Source organism: Hoplias malabaricus, chromosome 4, assembly GCF_029633855.1.
Source record: "Hoplias malabaricus isolate fHopMal1 chromosome 4, fHopMal1.hap1, whole genome shotgun sequence".
In the NCBI taxonomy this organism is placed as follows: Eukaryota; Metazoa; Chordata; class Actinopteri; order Characiformes; family Erythrinidae; genus Hoplias; species Hoplias malabaricus.
Genome location: NC_089803.1, coordinates 23,832,974 through 23,856,349, shown reverse-complemented (window position 1 = coordinate 23,856,349; position 23,376 = coordinate 23,832,974). Strand labels below are relative to the sequence as shown.

At 39.0% G+C, this 23,376-nt stretch overlaps 1 protein-coding gene across 2 annotated transcripts in view; it reads left to right on the top strand.

Annotated features, from left to right (window-relative positions):
• Positions 1-23,376, top strand: part of trpc7b (transient receptor potential cation channel, subfamily C, member 7b) — a 125,313-nt gene that overhangs the window by 38,499 nt on the left and 63,438 nt on the right. For both annotated transcript variants that reach the window (XM_066668018.1, XM_066668019.1), the window contains one exon: positions 11,014-11,776. In XM_066668018.1, coding sequence (XP_066524115.1) covers positions 11,024-11,776 — 753 coding nt within the window. In that variant the 5' untranslated portion in view covers positions 11,014-11,023. The remainder of the gene's footprint in view (positions 1-11,013; positions 11,777-23,376) is intronic.

Sequence of the window (23,376 nt, the reverse complement as noted above, 5' to 3'; positions counted from 1 at the left end):
CAACTAATCTCTTGGCACAGCTTCCACCAACGCCTGCTGCTTTCATGTATTGGAATGATCTGACATGGGTTTCTAATAGGGAAGGCTCAGTGATTCTCTAAGATAGAAGGGGAAAAAGTGTGATAATTATAACCTGACTTAGCAGGTTAGCAAAAGCTAAATTTTTTACCTGAACTTCAGCAAAATTAATCGATTTTTTTCTTCACTGCTAATTCTCAAATGGCTTCAGATTGTACTCAACACTCTTAAAAATAAAGGTGCCACAAAGGGTTATTTGAGCAATGCCATGGAAGAACCACTTTTGGTTCCATAAAGAACCACTTTTGCTAATATGTTTAAATGAGTAAAGAATCGAGTGATGGTTTTTAAACCTTTAAAAGGTTCTTCACACTCACACATATCTTAAACCAACCAACGAGCATAGCACAACTTTTTAAAATGATCAGAAACAAATAATATATATATATATTAATTTAGAAATACCAAGATTAAAGTTTTGCAAACAGAAACAGCAAACATAGCATCCACCATCCTTTATGATTTGTGTACACCTGTGGTCTAAAATGGCTAGCCACTGCAATCAAATACACAGTTCACAGTAAGCCAGTGTCATATACTACAGCGTATACTACAATAATGAGCAATATTGGACTTAGCTTTAGTGCTAATCGAAAGAGTGCATTTTGTACAGCAAACATGTTTGCTGACTACTGAAATACTTGAAAAATACATGAAGTACTGTTTACATGTAATTAATAGCTGAACTATTACTGTCATTCCAAATTGTTCTGGTGCAGAATCTGGACTGTTGTTCTGTAACAAACACATCTCACATTTCAGTATAATTTTATGTTTTTTCAGATAAAACAAATCCAAAAAGATGAGTGCAGAATTATGAGGCAAGTTGTATTTGAGAGGATTCTTTTTATTATTGAACAACAGCTTTGTTCTCAATCAACCCAAAAGACTCATAAATATCAATGCTTAATATTTTTGGAGTGGAGTTTTGAGTTCTTGGAGTGGGTTTTTTTTTAATTTGGCTGTCTTAGGAGGAAATCTGTTTGTGCAGGTAACTATTACTGTGCAGAATTATTAGGCAACTTAATAAAAACCGAACTTATACCCATCTCACTTGTTTATTTTCACCAGGTAAACCAATATAACACAAAATTTAGAAATAAACATTTCTGACATCCAAAAATAAACCCAAAAACAAATCAGTGACCAATATAGCCTTTCTTTACGATGACACTCAAAAGCCTTCCATCCATAGATTCAGTCAGTTGCTTGATCTGTTTACGATCAACATTGCGTGCAGCAGCCACCACAGCCTCCCAGACCCTGTTCAGAGAGGTGTACTGTTTTCCCTCCCTGTAGATCTCACATTTTATGAGGGACCACGGGTTCTCTATGGGGTTCAGATCAGGTGAACAAGCGGGCCATGTCATTATTTTTTTTTTCTTTTAGACCTTTACTGACCAGCTATGCTGTGGAGTATTTGGATGCATGTGATGGAGCATTGTCCTGCATGAAAATCATGTTTTTCTTGAACAATACCAATTTCTTCTTGTAAAACTGCTTAAAGGTGTCTTCCAGTAGGTCTGGGAGTTGTGCTTCACTCCATCCTCAGCCCAAAAAGGTCCCACAAGTCCATCTTTGATGATACCAGCCCATACCAGTACCCCACCTCCATCTTGCTGGCGTCTGAGTCGGAGTGGAGCTCTCTGCCCTTCACTGATCCAACCTCTCGCCGATCCATCTGGCCAATCAAGAGTCACTCTCATTTTATCAGTCCATAATACCTTAGAAAAATCAGTCTTAAGATTTTTCTCGGCCCAGTCTTGACGTTTTATCTTATTTTTCTTGTTTAAAGGTGGTCGTTTTTCAGCCTTCCTTACCTTGGCCATGTCCCTGAGTATCGCACACTTTGTGCTTCTTGATATTCCAGTAATGTTGCAGCTCTGAAAAATGGCAAAACTGGTGGCAAATGGCATCTTGGCAGCTTCACGCTTGATTTTCCTCAATTCATGGGCAGTTATTTTGCGCCTTTTTTTTCAACACGCTTCTTGCGACCCTGTTGGCTATTTGCCATGAAACGCTTGATTGTTCGGTGATCACGCTTCAAAAGTTTGGCTAAGTTTTTTACTTTTCAGAGTCTGTCAAATCTCTCTTCTGACCCATTTTGCCAAAGGAAAGGAAGTTGCCTAATAATTAAGCACATCTTATATAGGGTGTTGATGTCATTAGACCACACCCCTTCTCATTACAGAGATGCACATCACCTGGTTTACTTAATTCGTAGTTGGCTTTCAAGCCTATACAGCTTGGATTTGGACAACATTTATAAAAAGAATCATATGATCAAAACACTCATTTGCCTAATAATTCTGCACACACTGTACATGAGGGATTACATTATTATGGATGTAAGAAATAAAGTTTCTGGAAACTTCACACTGGAAACAAGCTGATGATGTATATTCACATAATTTCTCCTCAAGGGAACAACTAGTTATGGCCTGATGCACTCAAGCACCACCAAATCAGTTCAGCAGCCATATCTGATATGTGCAAAAAGCATTTTGACATTCTGTTCACACTTTGAAATATACTCAAATTCTGAACTTGTGATTGTGACACAGTTCATGGAAAAGTTCAAGTTTCCTAGAAGAACCCATTAAGTCTCATTTGCCATCTGATGTACTAAAAAACACTGAGCACTGGGCTGTTTATAGCTGTCGTATCAGAATATCATGGCCACCTCCCTTTTTCTACATTCACAATTACTTCTACAATTATTCAGTCTGTGTTTTTTACACTTTGTTTGCCCTCTTTCACTATGTTCTTAAATGGTCAAGACCCCTAAAGGACCAACACAGAGCAGGTGTGATTTGGCTGGTGGATCATTCTTAGCGCTGAAGTGACACTGATGTGATGGTGTGTTTGTGTTGGGCTGGTAAGAGTGGATCAGGCACAGCAGTGATGCTATTTACATTCACTGCCCACTTGGTAAGACTCGCCTACCTCATTGGTCCACTGTCTAGATGTAAGGTCAAGGGCAGTAGATGCAGCTGGCTGGATGTTTGTGGCTGGTGGACTATTCTGAGTTCAGCTGTGACACTGGGGCCTTTATAAACTCCAGCAGCACTGATGTGAGTAATTGTACAACTACAAAGTGCTCCTGTATTGTGAGTGGAGCTGAGAGAATAGACAGTGAGTGTATGAACAAGGATGTGGTAATAATATTCTGATATGGCTGTGTACAAAGGAGCCTTTCAGATGTAAGACTGCAGTGTGGTTCAGGGGAAATAGAGTCACACCTGGTGCACAGGTGTTCAGGGAAATAACAATGGGGTGGGGAGAGAAAGTTAATCAGATATATTGTAAGGCCAGATCTAAGGTACAGTGTGTTTAAGTGAGATATGTCCAAATGACCCAAACCACACTATTAACCACACAGTGTGTTACATAACACTATGTAAGTGTGTGTGTGTGTGCTATTTCTCTGTGCTGAGTTGATTTCCATTCATTTTTCTACAGACAAATGTCTACAAACTTAATTTAGGAATGAAAAAGTCAGTCGGCTCTACCATTCATAGTGCTCTCCAAAGCCTCCTCCGAATAACTTTGAGCTAAAGGAGTTTGAGACAGTAAGATGTAAAGCATTTTACCTTGATAAATAGCCACCATGAGTGCATATTGTTCTCAGAAAAACTTTTTTAAAAAGGCACTTAATGGGGATATTGGCAGACTGCAGAAGCCTCCAGTGATTTCAATCATGCAGATTTTAAGAAAGTGCTGCCTATATTCCATCAACACACAGATTTTGTAATGGTGTAGAGTGAATGCACAGGAACTTGTTTTTAAAATCATCCCCAAAGCATGGCTTAACCCTACTCCTACCTGACCTACTCAGAAAACATGCCTGTCATACTATTCCCAGCATGACTGCTCGACAGACACCACAAACTAATCCTGAAGTAGGTGAAAACCCGACCAGCATGAGCCATGTCTGCTCTTCAGGAGTGTGTAGAGCACACTGTAAGGGATGTGTTTGGGTGGTTGTATTGCACCATCTTTTAACACTACCAGTAATTAACAGAAAGAAGGCAAATATCTGGTCTTACACTTACTTGATTAGAGCCTTTAGTTGTTTGGAGCTTCATTAAACTCTAAAATGGTGTGTGTAATGTTGGCATATGTGTTTGTTAAATTGCTAAATGGCCATTGGAGAACCTCTCTCTCTGTCCAAACCTGTCCAGATGTATTTTCTCTCTCCCTCTCTGGTTCTTTTGTTCTGAAACAGAGAGAAAGTAGAGGTCAACAAGTACAGGGCAGAGTGTGCACAGTCATTACTCTTCTTGATCTGTTTGTGCCTGTGTTTATTGTCTATTCAACCCAGTGATCATTTATATAATATTGGAGATACTATATCTTATATTTTAAGGCCACTAAACCTGCAGACACACACACACACACACACACACAGATTATTGTCTGCATGGTTTCAGGGGACATTCCATGTCATGGAGACATAATGCTATCTTAACCTTTATCCTAACACTATTCCTAATCTTACTCCAAACTGTCTAAGGTCTCTTCACTTTAAGATGTAATGATTCAAGTCATGGGGTCATGCATTTTGGGCAGATAAAGAGGAAAGTCCTGACAATGTGTGTTAACAGATTTTGGTCCATGCAACAAGACCTGTCTAAAACACACACACACACACACACACACACACGCACGCACACACACATCCATCACCTTCACTCAGCATGACACCTACTCTCCAGTCCCACGCCCTTTCATGTCCCTCAGTGAACATGCGCTGCCTGAATGGGTTCCATTTTCACCCAGTCTCCAGTCTGTTTGATCTCCCCGGACTCTGTCTAATCACCTATGTGCTTTTCTCTCCTTTTTTTTTCATCCTTTGCTTCTTTCCTTCCACTCTGGTGAACAATGAGATGGACTCTAGGTCCCCATGTCAAGACAGTGTCTGGCAAATGCAAGCTGTCCAGTGTCTGTCTGTTTTTAGTTTTAATTGATTTTACCCCCTGAAAACAATTAACCTATCTGTTTTTCACCTGAAAATGGTTGCTTGTATGAGAGTTACAGAATGCTAGCTATGCTTAGTTTTACTATATTTATCTGTCAGCATTGTGGATATTAAGCACCGTACCCCTTGTTCATCAGTTGCATGTGGTCAGAATTGTTTGTAGAATGGTACTGACCATTTTGTTGTTCATCAGTTTTAGCTTTGGTGTGTCACCTTGGTCATACTTCTGATTTGAGTGTGTGTAATTTCATAGTAAATATTTGAAGGACATAAAACATTAAAAGCACATCTTGATCAAACAAGTATAATTTAATTTCTGTTCTTTCCAGTTGTTGTAATGTTAACAGTATAAAGTTTTGTCAATAGTTAAAGCAGTGTATGTACTGCTTGAACTTAAACACCACGTCCAATACATGTGCAATAATTAGGGTGTCCTTCATGTAGATGGTATACCTATGAGGCACTATTAGACTGATACTTGGTTTTATGCGCTATACCAGGTTTGTGAACTGCACTCAAATATCAGCTTGTTTCCACCTCCAAGCTTCATGAATCAGATAATGCAGTGTGTACATTCCAGTCAAATCTGTGATTGTTTATACCCAAATTTGATCAAAATGGGCAGTTTTTATCCTGTGTAAAGGTAGGATTGTTAAAATAAGTAAAAGCTTGATGGGAGAAATGGAGTCTGAATCATTTAGAGTAACTTCAGCCATGAAACGGTCTGGATTAGTTTAAAAAGTTGCAGTTAGGGAGAGTTTTGTCCTGAAATTCCCCACTACACTTTTTATTCCCCAATTACACTTTTTTTTTTTTTTTTCTGGTTAAATTGGTTAGACACACAACACACAACATATGTTGGTTTTCTGGTAATCACAATGTAAGTTTTCTTTGCTACTGACTAACATAGCACCACCCAAAACACAACACACACACACACACACACACACTGGTCTATCAGAATACAACATCCAATAAAGCTTGTCCAAACTGGCAACAGTACCTATGCAGCATATCAGTGGCTGGAGTATGAACAGGTCTGATATCAAAAGTATTATTTTGGCATAGGGGCAATTACTCTAAATTATCATACAACCAAAGAACATCTCCAAAGCAGAAATGAAAAGGCACTGGGAATGCCAACTCACTCATGTGGTGAACTACACAGTGTCAAGTTTTATGCCAGGCTCAATTTAGCTTCTGTGATCTTGGCTGCTCTGCTGTTTATGTTTGCTATCAGCAGCCTAGTAAATATGAAATTAGATTATCAGAATTAAATAAACCAGAAAGTCCTGGGGCACATGAGAGGTTAAGAAATAGCTCTTTATGCAAAACTGTTAAGAGTAAACCTGAAAGACTGAGGAAAATGCTAACACACATCAATAAGTGGTAAGGTTTTATTTTAAGGAATAAAGAATGGGGGTTATTTTGGGGGATTTATTATTAACCTAAGAATAACTTTTACAAGAACATTGCTTGCAATGCTGGGACTTGGACCATAATTTCTGCACTAAAACTTTTCAAGTTTGTAAACCTGCAGTATCACATCTGTCTTATGATCAGTGTACACATCTGCAGCATTAAAAATCATTTCCAGAACATGTTATGGGGAGTCAGATCTAATTCCATGACAAAGTAATGATATGATTATAAATTTATGTTGAAATGTAATCAGATTAATCAGTGCGTGTCCGTCTCATCAAGTTAGCTTATCTGAAATATTAGTTACAGCAGATTTCATAATATTGATTAATGTATTTAAGGTATCTGTGTGCAGGAACCATGGTGTTGCAAACTCTTACAGTAGTGTTTTGTATTTTAAGAAAGGTGATACATTTCAATACAATTCATACAATTCATACAATTCAGACGTAAAAATGGTGTATAAGCCCCGTCAGATCTAAACTTTAACCCCGTGTCTGTAGTCTGTTATGACTTAGCATGAAAACGAAGAATATTTTATTTTCCAGGCAGGTGGTATGCCTTGCTCCATCTGGGTTTGGCACATGGGTCTCTCTCATGTAAATGGGGAAATGTAAGTCACAAGGCAGAAACACATCCCTGACAGTGTGCAGTTTATTGACAGACATTTTGTTTGTGGATTTGTGTGTTTCAGAGACTTGTATTGAGTGAATGGATTTTCTTGTGTTCTCGTTCACCCCCTAAGGATTTAGACAGAAAGCTGTGTGATCAGGGGAGAGCTGAACTACCCTGAGAAGGTCACATATGTTACCTTTCATAGAAGCATACTGTTTATTCGGATGAAAATATGACATGAGATTTGTACCTCATTATATTTATGGTACATGTATTCTTGGTACATATCTCAATAAGTAGTTTCATTTAGTGTTTTTTTTTTTTCATTTTTGAAATTATTGTTCTGTGTCAGCAGATAGACTATAGATATTTCTGGTGTGTGTGTGTGTGTGTGTGTGTGTGTGTGCTGGTCCCTCATCTTGCAACACAGATGTTAATAGAAATCTCTTGCACACCGGAGATGTCCTCTTTCATCTTCTCTCTGTGACACAAATTGAAAACCTGGAATGCTTGCATGAAGCCCAATTACAGTGTTTGAGCAGCAGATCCTATTCTGCCACCCCTGAGCTATGACAGCCACCAATCACAGAATACTGCCAGACTCAGTTGTAGTATTCACACAATTTGGCTGGGTTTTAGTGTGGGGGAATTACAACATTTTGGCCGGTTTAACCATTGTATATTATAGAGTGGCATACATGCTCAGATGCTTATTGCGATGTTGTTCAGGGTGAAATGGTATATTATTTACTGCATGATTCAAATGCTGACCGATTTTGGTGTGAAATCTGTTTTGGTAGGTATTGAGTATTTTTGGCTGGGAACTTAAGAATCAATTTGACAACACTAAAAACACTGCATGATAACAGAATCAAACTAATATTTAAGAGGATACTACACCTTCAAGTTGACACACACAACCTGAGATGGCAAGTATTAAGTATCCACACCCATGCCTTTTATATAAGAAGGTATAAAAATATCTGAATATACCAGTAATCAAACAGTGGTCAGCAGATGAAAAATTATGGGTTCCATTAATATCTATCTGCTAATATTTTGAAAGATTTTAGTGGCTGTCTGGAAAACTGTAGTGGCTGGATGTGGAGTAAAACCCACAAGCAAATTCTATTGAAATGCAGGCTTCTCTGAAACAATGTGGTGTGCTGTTTCAGCATGCAATATAAGGAGATTGCATGTTAGAGCTGCCAGAAATAGGCTTTGCTGAACCAACGCCACAGAAGAACCCGCTTACAATATGCCAAACAGCACCTAGAGGAGGATCAAACTCGTGGAGTAAAATAATTTGAAGTGCTGAAACCAAAATCGGATGCTGTGTTTGGGGAAGAGTCAAAAAGGATTATGAAGAGAAGCATACTGTCTCTGTCATGAAGCATGGAGGTTAAATCTCTACTGTTTTGGTTGTGTGTGCTAAACCAATACAGGGAATTTAGAAACTGATGGCATCTTGACCTCACTATCAGTGAGCCACATTTGGGGAGAACTCCAATATGCACGTCCTGGTAGACATCCAAATGACCTGGAGACTTTTTTTTATTATCAAAGGGACTGGGTAGATTTATCTCATGAGAAAATTAAGCATCTTACTCACAATTAACACAATGCAACTTTTGAACAGGACCATTTGATCATTCCATTATTGCTTTGACATATTGTGGCTGGCACAGTGGCACAACATAGTGTGAGGGTCATGGATGTATCTACCTGTATAAATCTAAGGTTGTAAAGTTTAATGTAATTTATTGTAATTTAAAACGTTTGCTGCAAACATGCCTACAGCACTAAAAGTTATTAATCACTCGTCTTTACCCATTACTTTATAGATAGTCTGTAAAATGCAAGATCACTTGTGTTTAAATTGTTTCCCCTCTGGTTGTCCTTGCTACAATAAATAGACATGGTGGCAGTGGTGCTATACGTACTATAGCATTTTTTCTGGCTGATGCTTCCTAGTTGCCACACACAGTCTGAAACCAGGCACCTGCTAAAGAGAAATTCTGGCAGTGTCACTGCTGCCAGATGTCCAGCTACTCCCTTTCTATCTGTACTCCCTGGCTATAAAAGCTTGGTTTGTCCTTTGGTCTTTTGTCAAAGTAGCACTCTTGCTGACTGACTGAGTTGGTGGATGACCTGCTGTGAGTCTGGTCCAAGTAACTTCTTTTTTGTAACAACTCCCTAGCTTGGGTTAGTCTAAACAACATCCACACCACTGGTTTCCCTTTTCTAATTTCTTTACAAGCTTAGTAATAAACAACATTTAAGATTGGTACCAATCTTTCTCCACTTCATAATTGATGCCATATTTAAATGCAGCTATTCAACAGATTTGTTCCCTTGCTTCATCAACACAGATGGCCTGCCTAAACAGATTCCCTTTCACAATGTTTGGGGTAAAATATACTGAATGTTATGTGCTTGTGCCCCACATTTTGCCCTGAGAGGATGCTGCTCCTGATTTAGCCACTAAATGGACAGTTTGAGTTACGGTCACAGCCCCTGAGCCTTTATTTTTTTATATACAGCGTTGGAATTCCCCTGATACCAATGCATATCTTCTCTGGCTCAAACCAGTCATTGAGAGCTTCTTTTTCACAAATCTAAGATATTCTGTACTTTTGTTTCAAATAAATGGTTCACAAAAAGCTTCTGGATGCTTGCTGTTATGGTTGTGCTGCCCTTAAACACATTGTTTTAGAATACAGGCATACCAAAGGTATTTACCAGGAGTATGTACCATGCATATGGACAAGCCCTATCTAAAGGACCAGTGTGACCAGAAAATCTGCTGGATAACTAGCTCACCTGGAACTTAGGCTTGAATGTGAGTCGAGAGAAGAACGTCCTTGCTCTGTTGGCTCAACAATTCATTTCGCTCCCAAAAACCAACAAAACATTTTCTGGCTCTTTTTCTTCATGAGACTAGACAGCCACTTGACGTTACACAGCCAGCCTACTGCATTTACTGGACATGTTGGCTGATGCTACTAAACTTATACTCTTGGACCCGATGTTCCAGATGTAGCTGCAAGGCTTCATCTGGATTTTATAAAATAAAAATACCAACTTAGCACATGGCAGCTCTTATAACCTGGAGACATAGAGGCATTTTCACCTTGCAAAGACAAATGGATACAATTAGTGCTTGTCTGTTAGGCTCAGGGGCAGTTTGGCATCATCCTGAAATCATCTGGACATGGACTAGGTTGGTTTCTCTTCAACACATCAATCAAGTGAACCAGATGGAGCTTGGATCAGTCTATTGGAGCTATATTCCCTTCATTTAGCACTTCAGGGCATGTGAACCTACAGATGGAACAGATACAAAACAGTTTTGATGCATTCATCCACTGCGGACCGCCAGGCTATGTTTGAGAAGATGCTAATGCCCTGTCTAGCATGTTCAGGATTTTCAATGGAAAATCGCAATTCAAATTGATGTGTAGTCCAGAAATAGGCTTAATCCCTTTCTGGGAAACCACCAATCAGTGTTCCCTGTTATGCTCTGGTACAGACCTTAAGCCAATACGTGATCTTGACAACTGATGTTTTCAGACAAAGATTTTCAGATCTCTGGAAATTGTAAGGCTATTTCTCCATCTTCTGTAATTTTTTTTAAATCACATATCTGTATAAGAAGGATATTTAGTTTATTTTTTCTGCTACACATTGTGGAACTGAATTATTCATGTTGCTTCTGGTGGTCATCTGGGATTCAATACTCCTGTCAGAGGTCAGTTTCCCAAGGGCTTTAGAAAGATTAGCAGATGTTTCCCAATTACACAGTTAAAAGAATCGTATTTTGCTTATGTATCTACCATGTTTGAGTGACTTCACATGTAGAGTGTTTTGTTGATCTTTGTCTGACACCTGTCTACCTTATTCCCTCTTTCCTTGAGGTCAGAGATAATGCATCGCAGGCACACCACCCTGCGGGAGAAGGGACGTCGCCAGGCCATTCGTGGCCCTGCTTACATGTTTAACGAGCGAGGTACCAGTCTCACCGCAGAGGAGGAGCGTTTCCTTGATGCAGCAGAATATGGAAACATCCCTGTTGTCCGCAAGATGCTTGATGAGTCCAAAACACTCAACTTCAACTGCGTAGACTACATGGGCCAGAATGCATTGCAGCTAGCTGTTGGAAATGAGCATTTGGAAGTTACAGAGCTTCTCCTGAAGAAGGAAGGTCTTGCAAGAGTGGGGGATGCTCTCCTGTTAGCAATTAGTAAGGGCTATGTACGAATTGTTGAGGCCATCTTAGGTCACCCAGCCTTTGCAGGAGGGCTGAGGCTAACATTAAGTCCCCTGGAGCAAGAACTTAGAGACGATGACTTTTACGCATATGATGAGGATGGAACACGCTTTTCACAAGACGTAACACCAGTGATTCTGGCTGCACACTGTCAGGAATATGAGATCGTCCACATCCTGCTGATAAAAGGTGCCAGGATTGAGCGACCACATGACTACTTCTGCAAGTGCTGTGAGTGTATGGAAAAGCAGCGCCGAGACTCCTTCAGCCACTCACGTTCTCGCATGAATGCGTATAAAGGTCTGGCTAGTGCTGCGTACCTTTCCCTCTCAAGTGAAGACCCTGTCCTCACTGCTCTGGAGCTGAGCAATGAATTAGCACGGCTTGCTAATATAGAGACAGAGTTTAAGGTAAGAGTTTATTTGGATTTGTATAATTAATTTATACATGTGGCAAGCCTGCCAATACTAAAATCAAAACAAACCAACTAGGGCTGTTGATTTATTACATTTATAACTTGTTCATCAAAAAATTTGATGTTATTAATAATGATTTGTTGCATTTTTCCTTCTCCTTAAGACTAAGTCTTTAATGAATCAACGTTAAGTGAAGATGAATAAAGTGGAATTTTTTTATGTCAAATATTAATAAATATACCATATTTTATATAGAAGTGTATGTTAATTTAAAGTGCTTTACAAGAAATAACAAAAAGGAATTGTTTAAAAGCTAAATGAAAGAGTTGGATCTTGATCTCTTTGCATTTGCAAGTGCATTTCATCTGTGACCAGCAACAGAATTAACACAGATCTGAGGATGTGAGTATTATTCACAGCTTCCAATTTCAAAGATACAGTGGTCTACTGACAGTTGAGTTGAGCTATAAGAAGGTAAAAACATGGAGGTGTATCAAGTAGGTGCTCACACCGGTCAGATAACCAGCTCTTGGCTCTTTTAGGTATCAGTAAAGGCACAGCACTTCTAGTGTTAAAAGATAAACTGATGGATTAAATGAGGTGTATGGGCATGTGTGTGTGTGTGTGTGTGTATATATATATATATATATATATATATATATATATATATATATATATATATATATATATATATATATATATATATATAAACTCTGATGGTGTCAGAATGTCAACAGGGTCAACATGAGGGTTTGGCATTATGCACTGTAAATGAGAGCTTTACGGTTTACCAGATTAGGTTGTCACCATTCAGTTATTCATAGAAACAAATAAACAAACAAACAAAAAATATTTTTGTTACTTATGAATTTATCATACAGTGAACATGTTTTTTAAGGAATCTTTTATTTCCCCGTTGAGGTCCTCATATGCCATTTGTTGTCTATTTGCTTTACCAAAAATAAAATTCGTTTATAAATAACCATTTTCCAACCATATTTCTTAGAAATAAGAAATAGATTTTGTGCCTCATTCAAAAAGCAGTACAGACTGAAACAATATTTATATCTTTAACTTAAATGGCCAGGCTAAACCACTTTGGAAATTTATGCTGAATATATGTATATATTTAAACATGGATTTTGTGTGATCACAAAAGCAATGACTTTTAACAATGACAATGACAATTAACTTTCCCCCAGCTTTCCTTCTATATAAATTTCATATGAATGTAAGATTTAATTATATTTTATAAACATTATAAAATAGGAATTGTATACCCCCTCCAGGAACACATCCTGGAGTGGGTGCCAGACCTTCACAGGCCGACACACACACAAACACACACGCTCACACATTTGGACAATTTTGAGTCGCCAATCCACCAACCAATGTGCTTTTTTGGACCGTGGGAGAAAACCAGAACACCCAGAGGAAACCCAGTCAGACACAGGGAGAACACACCAAACTCCTCACAGACAGTCTCCTGTGACTTGAACCCACAACCTCCAGGTCCCTGGGGCTGTGTGATTGTGACACTACTTGCTGTGCCACAGTGCCACTCCTAAATGTTCTTCTTTTTAACTGTAACTGTAACATAAAAACACAGCATTAAGATCATTTCTACATTTATGGCATTCGTCTTCTGTAGTATAATTCCTCTGTAATATAATGCAGTGTTAGTTGTCTTGTCCAAAGACATTTATTGGTGCAGCATAATATTTCTGCCCAAGCTAAGAATTGAACACGATTCTGACACTTGGATGTCAGTGGTTTTACCCACTTCGCTATTCTAAATTGGAGAGAAATGAGTTGAAGGTGGAGCTGTAGAGATGATGTGTAGAAGACAGATGGGAGGGGAGGAGACAGGAGAAGAGGACAGCTACATTTGACAGGATAGGAACAGACTAGAGAGAAAACGGAGGAGGGGAGAAGAAGTACAGAATTAGGAGATAAAAGACAGTTGCGCCAGAGGTGCATGTGTATATTAGGGCTCAGATGGCAGTGTGTGTCCTCTCTAAAGAGTTGTAAATTAAAGAGTGTCTCTTGCAGGAACTAGTGTAATTAGCTACCACTCATCTTTCCACACTGTGCGTGTGTGTTTGTGTGCTTGTATGTGTGTGTGAAGGGGTGGATGGGTGTCTGTTTCCAAGGTAAGCTGAGGTAAAGCAGTCTGGCTGTCTTTACTGGTAAATATCGAGCACGCTCTGCTTCTCTACATATACTGATTAGGAATGTACTGCACCACTGTACTCCACAGGAAAGTCACACTCTTCTGATCAGTCTCAGTCTAAACCTCTCTGCATTAAGATAGCCCAATAGAAAGTTAATCATTTTATTGAATAGTTGGGTTTAAATGTAGTATTTTGTTGCTCTAGCAGCTCTGAATATCTGAATGTGAAAGAACCTTACATTTTTTTCCTTCATTACTGTTTATTGTTTTACTCATTTTAATTTAGATCACTTTATACACAACTGTGTAAGTGTAAGAAAGTCAGGGAACAGTCTTCATTCAATTTCCATTTAAAATTAATATAATAAAATTATACTTTTAGTAGACATGTCTGTGTAGGATATTGACTTTAGCCACATTACAGAGGTAGGCAGCTGTAGTGTTAGGAGTCTTGCCCAAGGACTCTTTTATTGGTATAGTAAGGTGTGCTTACCTAGGCAAGTACCTGACTCCACTCTGCCCCATTTAAGTCAGCAGTGCTACCTACGTCAGTGGTGTTACTCACTACACTAAACCAACAACGATATTAGATCATCCTGAATTAACCCACTTGCTTAAGGGGACATTCACAATTTTAATCAAACTTCACTTTTTATAAAATTCTGAGGATGTTATTTTACATTTTTAGCTCTCTAGTCTGTTTGCACACTGGTAACCGGACTGGTGAGTTTATGAAACTCCAGTGTCTGTAAATGGCTAAATAAATAAATAAATGGCTATCTGTAGTAGCACAATGAACAGTCATGGCTTAAATTAAGATGACAGTTTTTGTAAAGTATTTATCCAACGTTAACACAGAAAAATCCAACATATTTTGAGACCAACGGCCTTCGATTCTAGAGTGATAGTAAACATCCGCAGCACTCGTTGGTTATTGGAATCTAAGAAGGAACACCCTATACACTGAATTTACGTAAACTTTACGTTAAAACTTCCCATTGGCTTGTGCTAGGAACTCTGGAATATTGTGTTGCCATTCCCCGGGAAATAAACACGTGTTTAAAGGCGCAGAGAGCAGATCAGCTTCATCAATGATTTAGGAGCTTTTCACCGGTGATGCGCCTCTCCTGAGACTGTAGCTGAGTGATTTTTGTGACAGATAAAGTTTTCTTACATGTCTTCAATGGTTTGAAAGGCTGAGATGAAAGTGTCAGTATGCTCCAGGTGTAAACAATTACAGATCCGGACGGGCTCGGTTTGCTGAGTGAAGATGGTTGAAAATTGGTCTAGTTGAATTACTTCTGAAAAATAAGAGGTGGTGCTGTTTACTGTGTGATAAAAACACTTGACACTATCAACTCATTAATTTTGAGGGCTCTTCTGCCCTAAGGTGTTAAAATGTGTTGTGTGGGGCCTGGGTCCTGGAAAATGATGCTGTCCTTGTCTTTGAGTTTCAGTAGTTTCACCTTTGCTGGTCAGTTATGAATGATCAACAACTGTTTATTATTAGCACATCTGTTTACTTGGCTCTATTCTGATGTTAATTCCTATGTATTTGTTGTCTTTTCTCAGATGCACATTTACCTTAATTGTAAATACATAATTCTTCATTCAAACTGCTCATATTGTGTTAATATCTGGTGTCAAACAATGCTCCTTTTGGAGATCCTTTTGGTTTTACTCCATTGTTCTTCCTCATGTTCTGTGGAAGATCTTCTTTTTCCCCAGCTGCCTCAGTGGCATGTACTCGGGACTACGACCAATATTTCTGCTTTGTAACACTGGCAGTAAAACTGGTGTTTTATGAAAGTACTCCCAAAAAATGTCATGACACCTACACATTTTTTGAAGGGCCTGTTGTCAGATCTCATGTTTAAAAAAATGATGTGATGATGATTATAATTTATAGTTTTCCATGGAAATGTGGCCTGCTGAGCAGATGCCACTGTGATGAATGGAGGCAGCCACAATTTACTGCATCCAGTGCTGTTTAATAGGTTTATGGTCAGCTGTCACTCAGGGTAGTGATGTGTTGTTTTAAGAGATATTTTAGGTTGTTATTGTTAAATGAGCCTTGGGCAGATGAGACAATGAGTATAGTCATTGTTTATTTTTATAATTTTCACTGCTTTCATTTAGCTTTTCTCTCAGTTTGACTACTTTTCCTCAGGCATTATTCTCATTAGCTCTTCATCTATTTTTCCTTTTAAACTTTTTTGTTAAAAAAGACATCTCGCTCACTAATTCCTTTTACAATTATCAGATAGTGTTGCGTCATACAATATAATGATGGCATAATTCAATAAACATACATTTTTATGTCATGATTTTTTAATATGTTGTCAATATTATTTTCATTTATATATCTATATCAAATTATTTTATATGTGTAATGTCATGACATAGCTTAATTGATATGTCTTTCTTTGTTACATTCTATTTAGACTTCATGACATCTAGCATCTGTCAAAACAAGTGTGGTTACACCTGTTAATGAAGTAAATGTTCATGATGGTATATGGCCTGTTTGAGAAGTATTTCTGACATATAAATATACAGTAAAATGCTGATAACCACCTTGACAACCTAATTCTGTTTGGGAGGGTAACATCAATTCTGTTGCCCTCGGCGATGAAGCTGGATGCCGTGGGTGACGTGTGTTCTGCAGTTCTGGTGGATGTGCTGATGGAATATCCTGGTTTAACACTCATATCTAAAGTTGTGATTGAACGAGACTGGTCGAGGCTTATAGGGAAAGGCTGAAGGAGTCTCATCATTCCACCTAGCACCACTCTGAGGGGACTTTACAGTCATGGATTCAGATATATCCCATGAGCTGGATCTGGTCCTGTGAAATGCAATTACTTTTCACAATAGGGCTGTTTCTGTTTGATACCATCTGAGTGTGAAATGGATGTTGGAGGTGGGGGTGGCTGTCAGTGCAGTTAGGAAATAGTAGGTGAGATATGAGGTATGAAGTTTTTAAATGTGTTTCTGCTGTCTTCAGAATAATATACAAAACTGCTACTAAACAGCCTGCTGGTTAGTCAAGTCCTGTTAATATTGTTGATAGCAGCAAGTGCCAGAGAAAACATCACATTGATTTATTGTATATTAGATGATTTGCACAAACTTTAGTAACTACCACAAAGAGAATTATTGGGTTTTAAGTTCAATCTGAACATTTAACGATTGAAAAAAGGAAATGCTGGTCCTCCCGGCCAAGCAAGCTATTCTCCACAACATCAGCATCAAGCTAGAGTCCCTATCAGTGGCTCCCACCAAGGTTGTAAGAAACTTGGGTGTCATGGTTGATGACCAGCTGACCTACGCAGATCACGTTACAGCTGTAGCTCGATCGTGCCGCTTCTCCCTATTCAACATAAGGAAGATTAGGCCATACCTAACTCAACATGCAAAACACCGCTCCTCATTCAGACGTTAGTAATCTCCCGTCTTGACTATTGCAACGCCCTCCTGACAGGTCACCTGACAGATGACCCAGAATGCTGCAGCAGGCCTGGTGTTCAACTAGCCTAAAAGAGCACATGTCACGCCCCTATTAGTTGAGCTGCATTGGCTACCCTTAGCTGCTCGCATCAAATTTAAATCACTAATGATGGCCTTCAGAGTATTCACTGGTTCTGCTCCCATCTACCTCAATAGACTCTTAAAACCATATGTAAGGCCCGCCCTCTCTGTTCCTCAAAGGAGCGCCAACTAACACGACCAACCCCCCGTACAGGTCAGTCGAGGCTATTCTCATCTCTGGTACCACGCTGGTGGAGCGAGCTTCCAAGCGCTATCAGAGCAACAGAAACCCTCTCCGCATTCAAGAAATCCTTGAAGACCCAGCTCTTCCGAGAGTATCTCTTGCACTGAAAGTCTTTCTTTAATGCACTTATTACTTCCTGGCATATTGCACTCAATGTAAGTTAATTTGTATAAATTGTGCTGTAGTTCGAATGTTAGATCCTCTTTTGTAAGTCACTTTGGATAAAAGCATCTGCCAAATGCATAAATGTAAATGTAAACAATTCCCTAAGATCTACTATTAGACAATATTAACAATCAAGAAAGAGTCACCTGGGAACCACTTGAAAAGTCTGAAAGCAAACTGACATAGAAAACATCCTATGCAATTAATTGATCTCCACTCAACTCCATTTCAACCAATCCTCAGTAAGTTTTAGTAAAACATATTATTATTATTATTGTTCAGTGAGTTATTGACACTCTGGCACCACACAATTGGTTACTGTGAAAAAACAAAAAGCTGATTATCACCCTATTAAAATGACCAGTTTCTATAAGGACGTTGAGAGTGATCTAAAAGTGGGTGTCTGTGTTGAAATGATGAATAACAAAACCATTAACTTAGCACACCATGCCACTGAGCACTACTAAAATGTTATGACTAGTGAGTTACGGTCACTAAACAAACAAGCAAACCTCAGACATATGGACATCAGAACAAATGGAGGCACTGTTGTGTTCTTGTCGGCCATGTGCAGAGTACAGAAAACATATCCTCCTCAGATGTTCAGCAGTGGTTCACTTTCTTCACAGTTGCATCATTTTTTTTTTCGCTCAAGCAAGACAAACACTGTATCCACAAGAAGAGCACCAAGGAATTTGGTGGTCTGAGAAAAATGATCTTTTCCCATTAATCAAGGCAAGAATAGTAAAGTATCTAAAGGGCTAATGAAGGAAAAAAGAAATTTCCCAGGATGGGAGCTTGCAGAAACCAGGCTCCGATTGCGGCTGAATAGCAAATGGCTCCCAGTTCCTGATGTAGTCCTTAAGATTATGCAGGTCATGATGTACTGGCTTCTACACCAAATTATGCATAATACGTCTAGCAGAAAGCCTTTCATAATTAGGCACTATGCTGCACAACTCCATGTTTAAAATAATAGCACTATTTGGCTGTAGAAGCCATAGTCCTTCAACAGATGCAGTGCACCATACAGGGAGTAAGCAGTTATTTGAGATTCAGCCTGGGTCTCACACTTCAACTCCTACTGTCCCCATGACCCTCAGTCATCAGGAACGGAGAAAGATATGAACTGAAGCATCAAAGAGAGACTGTCAAAACTGCATTAAGGAGGCACCCCATGGCCAGATGCCACTACTAATCATAATAGGCCTTATAAGAGCTCCTGAGAGGACACACAGAGAGGGAAAGAGCACAGCTGAAAGGACACAGACTGTCCCTGGATAGTGTATGCATTCACTGCCAAGTCCCAGCATCTGTTCACTGCATTAGAAGCTAAATTTGAAGGACCTTCTTAGATTGTGTGAATTATGCACCATGCAGTGAACCTGAATATCAGCCCTGTGGGCTGCAGTGCATCAGTATGCAGCAATAAGATAACAAGTGCTAAATAAATGTTATTGTTTAGTATTTGTCATCATCATCATCTTCTTTTCCGCTTTTCCATTTCAGGGTCGCAGTTTAGTATTTGTTATTATGTATGATTTTTCTAGAATGTCCACCTCATGAGGTGAAGAGTCATTAAATGAACCTGTTTGTATCCACAGAGTGAGTCCCACACATACGGGGTTGGTTTAGAAAAGAATTTCTGAACCATACAGGATGCTAGATCACAATATAATGTTTTATAACATGTAGTAAGGGTGTGCAATATGATGATATCAGGTCATGAAAGATAAGAATTTGTCCATGATACACCATCACAGGAAGATCATTGGACCGTGCTAATGCACATTCAGTCTGCTGCAGTTCTTATAAGTTGTTTATATATTGTGTACATGTTACACATCAGTCAAATGGGCAGACTATCTGGACACTGATAATGTAAGTCAGTACTCTAAAATATATGACTATCATTGAGATAATTATCATTTCAGGCAAATCACTAGATTCTTGTCCATAAACAGTAGCCTAGACTAATTCCAGTCCGGGTTCCGGTCTAATCACAGCACTGACACTGCTCTAATCAAGGTAATTAATGACATTTGCTTAAATACGGAGGCTGGAACGGTATCTCTTCTATTGCTTCTTGACCTTAGTGCTGCCTTTGATACCATCGACCATAAGATTCTTATAGATAGACTCGCAAACTGGGTTGGACTCTCAGGAACAGTTCTGAAGTGGTTCATTTCTTACCTGGAAGACAGGAACTACTTTGTAGAAATAGAAAATAATATTTCAGAAAACATGCCAGTAACCTGTGGTGTCCCCCAGGGCTCTATTCTTGGTCCACTTTTATTTAATTTAAATATGCTTCCTCTTGGCCAGATTCTACAGGACTATGGGCTGTCCCATCACAGCTGTGCAGATGATACTCAGATTTACACGGCCCTGTCCCCAAACGACTCTGGTCCAGTGACTCATTAAGCAAGTGCCTTGAACACATCACTAACTGTGGATGGGACACAACTTTCTGCAGCTGAATAAAGATAAAACTTAGATTATACTATTTGGGAAAAGCAATTAGATACAAAGATTGGCTGCGTATCTGGACTCGAGAGCCCTCAAATCTAAAGAACTGGCTCGCAACCTTGATGTATTAATGGACTCAGATCTCAGTTTTAGTCTCATATAAAAGCGGCTACTAGATCAGCATTTTACCATCTTTAGAACATCAGTAAGATTAGAGTTTTTCTGACTCTTAACCGGACTTCCAAAAAAGACCATTAAACACCTTCAGCTGATTCAAAATGCAGCTGCCAGAGTTCTCACTTGGAGCAAAAGAAGAGATCACATCACCCCCCCATCCTCAAATCCTTACACTGGATACCAGTCTGTTACAGAATAGACTTTAAGGTGTTATTACTGGTCTATAAATGTCTAAATGGCGTAGGACCAGCGAATTTATCAGATCTGCTACAAAGATATGAGCCGAGCAGAGATCTCAGATCTTTAGGAATTAGTCAGTTAGTCCTGCCTCAGGTCGAAACTAAACATGGAGGAGCAGTGGTTAGCTACTTTGCCGCTCATAAACAGAACCAGCCGACTGAGAATATTAGAAAAGTCCCGACTTTTAAATCAAGACTTAAAACATTCCTGTTTGAGCAGCTACAGCTCAGTCTAAAATATTCAGCACTTTTATTCTGTAACAGCACTTTAGTTATTTTCTTTCATTGTATCATTTTAAATTGTTTTAATCATTTTTTATCATTTAATCATTTTACTCTTTTTAATTGTTTTATTGGACTTAAATTTAACTGTTTCTTTTGTAAAGCACTTTGAATTGCATGTGTATGAAAGGTGCTCTATAAATAAACTTGCCTTGCCGTGCTTTAATGAATTAAAACCAAAAAGAATTTGTTATTCCATAACAAGGGCATACTATTAGCATGGACAGAGGTAACGTGTGCCCACCAATAATGATCCCTTGCACACACACACACACAGACACAGACACAAAAACGATCTGCTCATTAACCTATAGGTGCAGGAAGGGTTAAATCACATTCTCTACTCGAGTCCTACCTCCCCGTTACACATATGGCCAGTGTTATTGACTGTGCCTTTCCCTGCTGTCACGTGAGTCTTTGTAGTTTGGTTGTTAGCAGCGCCAAAACTAGAAGGAAAACTTTACAGTCATAAGCGAGGCTTTGTGTGCATCATGTGCAAGACTCGGGTGCATCGTGGGTGACACATATGGGTGTCAAAAGTGAGTGAGGATGGCAGCAAAAAGAAGGTGGACATGAGAAACATGTAAGTCACTTAAAGTCAAGTTTGTTAATGAAATGAGTCCATCATTCCATCAAGCAGGCTAAAATATTTAGGTATGAATAACATGGTTTGAAAATGAACTGCACAACAAACTGCTAATTGTCAGTTCTCTTACACTTGGTTTATCACGGAACAAAAGAAAAAAAAAACAGGCAACGGGGGGTGGGAGGGTAGATTCATAGGTCGTCACCAATGTCAAGAGCAAATCTATGCCATTGTTTCATACATGAGATCTCTTCAAAAAACAAAAAAACAAAAAAAAAAACGTGGCAGCACAAAGGCTGAAGAGCCCACAAGCGATTCTCACACACACACACACACACCCCAAGCATACCAGTGCTTACATAGGTTGTCCACTTCAAAACAAGAGTAAATTTGATTCTTACGTCAATCCACTCGTTAGTAATCCTCATGTATATGTAAAGAGTACTTGCAAAAAAATAATTGAAATATGTTCCCTGTGGATCTCTGCTATGGCCGTGTAGCTTGGGCTCTCAGCTTTAACGACACGTCAATCAAAACAATAGGTTTTCAAAGCTTAGATCCCTTTCACTGCCTGCCCTTTCCCTATTGAGACTATTTAAACACAGGAGGGGAATGAGGGAGGCGGCCTCAGTCTACAGTCAATCGGGGAAATCTCCCTCCTTTCAACGCGTCTGGCCTTAAAGGGGGGTTGGAAACTGGGTTAGAAACAAGACTAAATATCAGAATAAATGAAGGTGAGACAGACTTTTGTTCTGTTTGCTGAGGGTAAAAAGCCATTTGGAGAGGTGCAGGAGATTAGTTTGTCAAGGAACGTAAAATGTCACCATTAAGCTTCGATAATTTTTTTTCTGCAGTAAAATGAATCATTTTCCTTATGGAGAGGTTGGGGTCTTTGAAAATTTATAAGGAAGATTTCAAAGATTCCAAATTAAATTTAGAAAAATGCCTACATTGTTTTGTTGTTTTGATCATATTTTGACCTCTAAAGATCCATTTCAATATCTTTAAAAATTCTGAAGGCTTTTCAGAAACATTACTTCATAAAATTGCCTCTAGTTTATTCACTGCCTCAAGATCTGGGTTTGTAATTTCAGGTGGAAAATGGAAAAAATACCCGGAGTGTTAAACCTGTTGCCAGTTCACCTGCTTATTATTATACATTATAATTAATTCATTCACTTATTATTTGTCTGTAACTGGGTTAAGCCCAAGACGGGAACACATCGTAGCTGGGGCACCAGTCCATTGCACGGTACCACACACTTACACATTCACTTACACCCTGGGACACTTTTCGGTAGCCGGTCCACCTACCAGTGTGTGCTTTTGGACTGTGGGTGGAAACTGGAGCACAAGGAGAAAACCCAAACAGACACAGGGAGATCACACCAAACCCCTCAAAGACACCCTACATTTTTAAGTGATAAATGTCTCTTTTTTCACTTTTTACATGTGTTAAATGTGGGCATTAATCTCATCTCTGTCTGTTCATAGCAGCTAATATCAAAATGACCAATGAAAAGTCTGTACTAAAGTTAACAACTGATAGCACAGTTACTCACATGAAATATAAGAACAGCATGACTATAATAAGTCACAATAAGGATTAAATATGCTGATTACGATTAAGTATAGTAATGATAGACTCTGCTTTTGCTAAAACATGGATTCATAGCGGCAGTGTTTTAGGAGAATACGCTGCAGGCTGTGGTTACACTGAGTTGGACG